The 9,729-nt window shown below is 29.8% G+C and overlaps 1 protein-coding gene across 1 annotated transcript; it reads right to left on the bottom strand.

Moving 5' to 3' along the window:
• Positions 1-203: 203 nt before the first annotated feature.
• On the bottom strand, positions 204-2,357 carry LOC123885781 (dof zinc finger protein DOF2.5). Its single transcript, XM_045935102.1, has 2 exons — positions 2,215-2,357; positions 204-1,452 (listed from the first exon to the last, which is right to left on the bottom strand). The coding sequence occupies exon 2, from the start codon at positions 1,440-1,442 to the stop codon at positions 663-665; it is 780 nt and encodes a 259-aa protein (XP_045791058.1). The 5' UTR covers positions 1,443-1,452; positions 2,215-2,357; the 3' UTR covers positions 204-662.
• Positions 2,358-9,729: the final 7,372 nt, after the last annotated feature.

Raw genomic sequence — 9,729 nt, 5'->3', positions numbered from 1 at the left:
AATTTATAATTATGGTTATGCACTTGCAAAGTTTGAACTTATCTAATTAAGTCTTTCTTCTTCAACAACTCAAAATTCATTTGAATCAAATCTTTAAAAACACATCAATGTTCCCAAAATGGTAACTCAAGTGGTTGAGTTGAAACACTCAAAAGAGTTTGAGAAGTCTAGGGTCAAACCCTAATTACTAACACACATTTGTCTATAGAAAAAACATATATAAATCAAACCAATCTACTTCTTAAAAGAAGAATTCATGAATAAAGCTTGCATGCCATGGACAAAAACAAGGCCCAATATTCACGTATTCTTCTATCCCTCTACATATGAAAACAATCCTCACATTACTCAAATTAATACCAAAGGCATTAATTGTATACAAAACAAAGTAAAATACTAAAGAAAATAAAATTATCGGCAAAAATATTAAAGACGAAAAAAATACAAATGAGTCTGTAATTTCATATTTTTCGTTTTTAATTTCTTGCCGCTAATTTAATTTTTTTAGCAGTGCATTTGCATTGATGCTAGTGTTAGTTTTGAACAACTTAAGACAAATGATAGCCATTAAAGAGGAAAAATAGAGAAATAAAGAAGGTAATGCATGATGTTGATCTCACTTTAATTTCCTTGTCCTTCAACTTCTTTTTCTTCTTAATTAATTACCATGATCCTTCACCAATCATTCCATTCCAAAATCCAGTTGAATTTCCTTGTTCTTTATTGTGTTCCACTTCAACACCACTTGTAGAAAGTTGTTTATTAACATCTCCAAAAGGGAACAAAAGTCTTCCACCACCACCTTCTTGAACATGAACATGATCATCATATGATCTATTTCCATTAATTCCATCAATTGAAAAACCAAGACTAGGTTTAACTTCTTGCATGGGAAATCCACTTGGAAAAATAGTATTTGAGTTTGTCATCAAAGTATTATTATTATTAGCATAAGGATTTAATCCTCTAGATGCCATGCTAGACCTAAGTAGATCAAGAGCCGACGAAGATGATTCATTATTATTATGCATCTCAACATATGAGGACATACCATGATGATGTTGATGATAGTTTTCCATAGATGGAAAAGCTAGGTTAAGATCTTGACCTCCTTGCATTTTAGGGTTTTGCGAATTCGAAAGAGGTGAGACTTGGACTAGGGTTGGTGGATTTAGGTCAGGAATTTTTGTTGATGAAGGATTAATTACTTTCTTGTTCTTTCTTGATCCACCTCCAACAGGAACATTTCTTAGAGATCCTCCTTCAGTCCAATACCTTCTACATGTCTTGCAAAAGTATCTTGGTTGTGTGAGACTATAGTTGTTGTAATAACAAAATTTTGTGTTGGTTGAATTGCATCTTGGACAATTTATTTGCTCTTGTGGCCTTGCTTTCTTCTCTAATCCTTGTCTTGGACATGAATTAGGAGCTAACCCATCCATGATTGGAAACCTAATATATAGTTATAGTGTTCATCATGTGACATGCATATGAACTATATTCTTCTAAAGAATAATATAAATAAAAATATAAATATTTCAAAAGCATATATGTTGATATTATGTTTACATAAGATATTTTTGGATTTAGGCATAATTAACAAGAAAATCAAAACAAGGTATAGCATGGTTTTCCTACTCAAACAAATGAATTCAAACATTTGAATTATATGGTGAAAAGAGTAAAATAAAATGTAAAGGATTAGGTTACTTGAAACATCAAAGGAATAAAGAATACTAATAAATAACATATAGTATATATCATCTTTTATGTAAATGTTCTTTAAAAATAATATGAGCAAAAAGGTAAAGAAAAAGGAAAAGGAAAAAAGTTGAGTTTTTGATATCAATTAGGACATGATAAAAAAATTATAATTGGTGGAAAAAAGTAAGAAGATAAATAGAATATCAACATATATATGTGTGGACCTTAAATATTTGTATATATATTATGAACAAAGTTACCTAGTTATATAGCTATAAAATGAAAATCAAAGATACAAACAAGTAATAACAACACTTAAATCTAGATGTGTCAGCTTTGGAACAAACCCTCAAACCCAGAATAAATAGCTATAAGAATTTGTGCATCAAAGAAAAGACACATGAAAAATCCATATCTACCTTTCTTTGGCTATGAATTCAAACAAAAAAAAAAGAGAAAAAGCAAAGAGAGAGATAAAGAGAGAGAGAGAGAGAGAGAGAGAGGATTCACCTTGTTTGTCTACAAGACTGCACCTGCTCTCCTTAGTGCAAGAAAGAATGTTTTTGTTTCGTTTGTGGGATGGCTTTATGTGTTAGCTTTACTTTATGAATGATATATAAAGGAAAAGAGAGAAAGTGAAGATAGAAGAGAAAAGAAAACAAGTGTCTGTTTTTTGACTACACAAGCATTACCATTTTTTTTTTCATTAATGATTAAAATAATTACACATAAACAACATCAACATCTAGACGAGTAACAAGCTGCACCGCTAAATCTTCTGTATAGAAAACTCAATCTTTAAAAAGATACATCCATAGACCTACGCCCATAATGATTAAAATAATGATTTTTTTTTTAAATTGTATTAACTCTATTTTTTTTATAAGCAAAAATTGAATTATAAGGAGTACTCGACCCATATAATTCTTATAGCAACCATTACAAGCTAATAATGCATTTTAATGGATCCTTACACCAATTTGAAAAAACATAAGAAGACTTACTAGCTATTTTACCTATAAACCAAAACCATGAAATATAAATAATCTTGTCTTCTTAGGCTTTCCAATTAATAGCTTCTCCTCTAAAAACCACATTGTTACGCGTACGCTATATAAACCAAGTGGTGGCCAACCAAATAACGTGACGAGTTTTTTCATATATCTTATTTTTCAATAAAGCTCCAAAAGAGGAAAAATGTTTCCATCCGTCATCAAAAGAGATGAAATCCACATTCATCCATTTAAAAATCCGCTTCCACAAATTTTCAGAAAAAGAGCAATTAAAAAGCACATGAGATAATTCCTCTTGTTCTTCAAAACAAAAAATGCAACATTGTTCATGCGGATTAACTCTATGATTTCTAAGGGAATGAAGAAGACTTCAGTAATTCAGAGTTCGATCACAAAATAAGTAAAGTCTGAAATCCACTTGAGTTGGTCTGGTGGTATTAACTTGGGACCCGAGAGTATGCTCCTCCTTAAGGTCTCAGGTTCGATTCTCTCTAGTGCCAATTTGGATGGATTAATTTAGCTTCTTAAAAAAAAAATATAAAATCTAATAAAAAATTATTTTCACTAAAAATCAAATTCAAATATTTTTAAATAATTCATTCTAGAGAAATCTCATTAATCGCTTCATCTTTTTATTTAGTTTCATTGATGATGTTTTGGCCTATGGTACACTCACTTTATTTTAATGATGAGTATGACGCTAGCTATTTAACTTTTTCCTATTATTAAATTTGATTCTATATTAGTTTCTTTAGGTTTTCTTTATGGTCATGCTTTTTAAGAATTCTATTTTTTTTGTGGTGGAATAATAAGTATGTGCTGTGGTGGGTTTCTACTTTTTGAACAATGTAGACTCTTATTTGTGGTTCAAATTGTCAAACTTTCTTTTCCTATAATGAAGCACTTTTCTTTATTTTGTTGCCAGAAACAAGAGTTATTCTTCTTTAATCAAGGTTTTTTTTTTCCTTTCACCGGCTCTTAATAATTTGAAGATATTTATTGAACAATTAATAAAAACAAGTCATGTGCATGTGAAATAAAAATTGGTTAAAAGTTGATTCTAAGTATCGCAAGCAAATTTAAATATATGACTTACTCTCATTAATTATTAGACAAATATCACCAAATTATCAAAAGACAGTGTATTTCTCACCTTTAATCAATAATTTTTATAGGGAGTCACTTATATGAAATATTTGATTTAAATCTGATTGCCTCAATTCATGCTTTGTTTTCCTATAATTATGGATTTGATTAGTAAGCATCGAACGTGTAAATAAATTTTATAGCAAGTTTTAATCATATTTCATCATATATAGTTTTGTGTATATTTAAATCAAATAATCAATGAACTACACTTTAATTTTTTTTTTTGATAAGCAACTACACTTTAATTAAGAATTAATTCGTTCCGAAAAATTCAAGTTCAATTTCTGAATGAAAAATTTATTTGTTAGTTGTTAGGTTTCACTTATCTTCCTGTCAAACTTCGAACTACCAGAATTTCTTTCCCTCGACAACCAAAAAATTAAGACAAAATAAAATATTGTTTTAGATTGTCATAAATTCTCATTTCTAAAATTATTCCTATTCGAAGTGCGTCAGATAGTTAAATATAAGTATATTTAAACTTTGTATCAGACTTTTTTTTAGTGTCAAATGTCTTATTTAATTTCATTTAGCATAAGTGCATCTTTAATCTCACCTTTAACAATGGATGAAGTTAAGGAAATTGTGTGTTTGCGATAGCAGTAACAGTCACGGTCTCGATGACTTTAATTTCAACTTCATAAAAGTTGTTTGGAATTTCAATCAAGTCACTACAAGAAATTTGATTTTTTGCAGTGTCTTTTTTCGTTATCAATCGTTGGCTAACGACACTAACGACTTGTAACGAGAAAAAACACTGCCAAAAATTAAATTTTTTGTAGTGAGTGCAAAATTACCAAAAGCTTTAACAACTTACATTATTGCTCAAATTTCAAAATTGGACAATCCACAAAATCTTATCTGTCTAATTTGGTACTCCCTCCTTCCCAAAATATAAGGGAAAATTGGTCAAAGAAAGTTGATGTATTTGGTTAAAAATTTGGACTAAATAAATCAACTTTGGTCGACCAATTTTCCCTCATATTTTGGGACGGAGGGAGTAGCTTGTATAAAATCCTATCTGTTTTAAATAAATTTGGTTTTTGAAGATTATAAATTTAATTTTAAATGTAAAATTAGTCCTTCCGAATTCTATGTTATGTAGAGAAGTCTCCTTTTCCCTCTCCAATAACATACCAAACGATTTTAGATTTTTGTAAAAATTAATATGAATGATCTATACGATATAAGCTTTCAATCCAACGGTGGATTTTGTAAAATTTGTATTCGTTAAAGCGTTATTGAGCAGTGTAACATTACTCAAATGTTACACCGGTGTAATTTAATCCTCCCCTATATATATATATATATATATATATATGAATCCGTAGCAATTAATTATTTAACTGTTGTCGAAGTAAAAACTAAATTATACTCGATCAAGACTCTTAATAATAAACGTTCAAAAAAAAAGAGACTCTTAATAATAAATAAAAAATATAATTAATTGATAATATGTGTCCATATAATAATATTGAAATAAATATTCCAACATCTAATCTAAAGGTTGTATTAAGTCTTAACCATGTCTGGACTCATGAGTCAAGATTTCCCATCATATACTTTTGTGAACGAAAAAGAAGGGCAAACAGGAGGTGATGTGTTATTAATTCTTTCATCTTTTTTGGTCAAGAATAATTATAACTTTGCATCCTAAACAATATACAACGTTGTTTTATGAGCTATGATTTTGTTTCATCATAATCCATGTGGAACGACATTACTATAAAAAAAAGCCTCTGATATGATACAAAACATTAAAATCTATCAAGTACCCGATATAGACATAGATACCGATATGTTGAAATAGGAATAATAATCTAAAAAAAATGACATAGTTTAATGTAAACATATGTGTCAATATAGTGGTCAATTTTGGATATCGACATGTGTCTGACATAAGAAAACGTTTAATTTAAAGAGTTATGTGTTTTATAGAACTACGTTATGATGATGGAAGGGTAAATAAAGTAGGACAATTTGTCCCGCTTTTAAGTTTTAACATGTCGAAATGGGTGAGGTGAGTCAATTTAGATAGTCACATTCAAAATGTTTCCCACTAGCTTTTGTCTCTTGGCGGGGGTGACCCGTCAAACTATTAATTTCATTCATATTAATCATAGATATTCATAATTTATTAATATTAAACAAAAAATTATACTATTTCCGTCCTTAATTTTAAGACTCTGTTTGACAAAAATGTACTATTCATTTATCTTGTTTTGACCGTATTTTTTTAATAATATATAAATATAAATATTAGCATATAAGATCTTGTTCAATTTGTTATGATGAGTATTTTTAAAATATTAAATTTTTATAATTTTTACTAATATATAATTAAAGATGTTAGTGATCAAAATTTGCATTGACGTACATGCGGTGGTCAAACATGCATGATCTTATAATTAAGGACGGAGGTAATATATGCCATTAAAAAAACCAAAAAAGTATATATATTTCGAGTTATTCATATGATTTATTAAATAATATATAACACCCACCCTCTCTAAAATGTCATAGGATATCTTCTTAAAATAAAATCATATGATATAATTAATATCCCTTCTAAATTCTGGAAAGGCTGGAATTTTATAAAAGTTAAATTGTTATAAATATAAGGGTGAAAAGCAAGAATGCCACTCATTCTATTATTGGGAGGAAGTCCTCTTATCAAAATTTCCTCTAGATAATCTAGACCATTAAGTTATTTTTCTTTTTGCAATGGTTAAAATTATAAAAATAATAATTGAAAGGTGAATATTAGCACAAGACTCCCTCCATTGGGCGTCTAATGTGTGAGTATTGTGGTGATGTTGAGGAATCTTGCTCCGATGGTCAAGCAAATGTGGATGAGTCTCTCTGGCACCAATTTGAATGAGTTAATTTAACTTCAAAAAAAAATGTGAATGAGTCAAATTTTGGGCCACAATTTGTCATTGTGTTTGTTGGTGGCGGAACAAGAACATGAGGATATAGCTATTCTAGATACCATGGTAATATGGTTCTTGATATTGTTTGTGCAACATGTTTTGAAGATCGCAAATGAGTATTATGAAGCAATATGGTTCGTGGTATTGTTAGTTTAACACAACCGGTTGTACACTTGATTGGTTGGAAGCCACCATCAGAAGAGCGAGGCGTGGTGGTCTTATTCGTGATAGTAATGGTCGGTGGAGAGGTAGTTTTTTGAGGGCTTAGAGTTTGAAGTGCCTTTGTGGCGGAGTCTTGGGGGATATAAGGTATGTGAGAAGTTTGAGATTTTGAGTTGTCGAGTTATCTATTGATTCATTTGTAGTTATTCAAGTGATTCAAATTGGAGTTACCTAAAATGATATGGGGCAAGCTAACGTTGGTAAAGTCTATTCGAAAAATCTTGACCTTAGATTGGGAGGTGACCATGTTTTTTATTTGTATAGAGTTAATCAATGTGCAGATTTTATACTTGTCCTCGGTAGATTAGTAATTTTCTTTTTTCTGATTTACTAGAGCATGCTACTCTTAAGTTGCTATTGTTTTTTTGTTTTACTGGATCGAATTCAGGACATATAGCGTACTATCCAAACCCCTCACCACCAAACCTAGTGGCTTAAGTAAGTTGCTATTGTTGTAACATAGGCACTCATTAACATAAAAATAAAATAGAAAGTCTCACCATGGAGAATTCAGATCCATCTATTAGTACTCACACAGATACATTTAATTTTTATCTTTTTAGTGATAATTATTAATTGTTATTTGAAAAAGTGTGTTTAACTTTACTATGTTGAAAAAGTTAAATGTAAAGATCTTTTTTACTAACTGAATTATTCACAAAAACAAATAATTCTTTATTTATTTATTTTTATGTGGAAAGGAAAAATTATAAGAAATTTTAAAAAATGGAGATATCTCCATTTTTTCCAATATAAGATCTCAATTATTAACTCCAAGGATTTTTTTTGTTTTGTTTTTACCATCCCCATCCGGCTCACTGGACCGTCTAATCTGGTTCGAAGGTCAGTTCTGACATCAAATGGTTTCAGCCTCATTCCGATCGCAATTGCGGGAAAATTCCAAGGATTTAGTCTAGTGGCAAAAGACATATCTTGGATCTAGGAAATTTTGAATTCAATAAATGTAATTATTTTTATAAATGCTCTGAGAGTTCTAAAATCTTTTTACTTTAAACTGATTCATTATTTCCTCGACCTAAATTTTTCCAACAAAAAAAATCCCATTTACTATCTATTAATATCTATGTCTCCAAATGTAATTATCACTCTATAGTGAGATTTTATTCTCGTTCCATAAGACCATCATTGTTTGCTAGTCAAAGATGACTTGATCATGTCACACGCGCTCTAACTCCTATTAGAGCTTAACTTTATGAGAATTTCATTTCGCTCCCGCTAAGTTTACTTGCGCGCTTCTTGAAAATACCAAAAATATCCCTTCCACTATTTAAGTAGTGCACATATAATATCTTGAAAATTTTGTGTTAGGAAGTTTTTTTTTCACTCAAATTTCGTAATTTTATAACGTCCGCTACTTGGCGGATTGAGTTCACTTCTTAAGTAGCGGACATGTAAAAACTTGACAATTTCATGTTATGGGGTGTTTTTTACTTAAATTTTTCATTTTTATAACGTTTGCAACTTAAGTAGCGGAAGAGTAAAATAGAAAATCAGAAACCACATAACTCAAGTGTTTATCTTAATTTTTTTTAAAATTATTATATATATATATATATATATATATATATATATATATATATATAGGGCATGTTTGAATTTGGTCAAGTATGATAATATTTTTTCTAACCCTCTATGATGGATTTCTAGATACTCTTGAAACATATATTTTGTGCATAAGTTAGTTTCTATAATATTATAATTTAGTATGATCTTAGGGTCTGTTTGGTAAAAATAAGCTATAAGCTAGCTTATAGCTGATAAGCTAGTTTATAGCTGATAGCTGAAAAGCTAGCTTATAGCTGATAGCTGAAAAGCTAGCTTATAGCTGATAGCTGAAAAGCTAGCTTATAGCTGATAGCTGAAAAGCTAACTTATTGAAATTAAAGTGTTTGGTAAAATTAGCTTTTAAATTGGTTATTAAATATAAAATTACATAGTTGATAGTGGGTAGTTTTTTTTTAGAGTGGGTAGTTATTAAATTAAAGGGTAAAAATGGAATAAAGTGTAAAAAGCTATAAGCTATAAGCTCAAACGCTACTTGAAATAGCATCTGAAAAAAAGCTATAAGCTAGTATAAAAAGCTTGTTGCCAAACACCTCTAATTTTTTGAAACAAGCTTATAAGCTCATATAATAAGCTATAAGCTAGCTTATTTGTGTTACCAAACACACCCTTAGTCTCTTCTATTTTAATAAGGGTTATGTGGTCGAATCTAGCATTTCAAATGCTTAAAAACTCTTGATGAAGAGTTTCATTTTTGTCCATTGTAATAATGCATGATTTTAGTGTTTTTTTTTAGGTGTGCATGATTTTACCAGTAACCCTCCATCTGATTTTTGTCCTTTCTGTGTTTTGGGCTTAATGTGATTGTCGTATAGCATGTTGATGTTTTCTCTTCCCCCCTCCCATGAATCTTTTATACCCCCTAATATTCCAATTTTGCCCTTGCGGAAAAATTCGGTTCGCAGAAACCGAATTTTTTCTAGTGCAAATTCAGAGTAAATTTCGGTTTTTAGAAACCGAAATTTGTTTTCAAGGCAAAAAAAAACTTCGGTTTCTACGAACCGAAGTTTTTTCAAGGGCAAAATTGGAAATTCAGGGGGGATAAAAGATTCATGGGGGTGGGTAGCATGTTTTTGTCTTAATTTGGGCTTTATTTCTCTTATTGTCTTCTTTGTAAGGTATGT

This window comes from Trifolium pratense, linkage group LG5, assembly GCF_020283565.1.
Source record: "Trifolium pratense cultivar HEN17-A07 linkage group LG5, ARS_RC_1.1, whole genome shotgun sequence".
Taxonomy (NCBI): Eukaryota; Viridiplantae; Streptophyta; class Magnoliopsida; order Fabales; family Fabaceae; genus Trifolium; species Trifolium pratense.
Note: the sequence above shows the minus strand (reverse complement) of the source record. Positions and strands in the feature narration are given on the sequence as shown.

What these genes read in the sequence shown, in the direction of transcription:
- LOC123885781 (XM_045935102.1), bottom strand. Translation starts at nt 1,442, where the DNA reads ATGGATGGGTTAGCTCCTAATTCATGTCCAAGACAAGGATTAGAGAAG.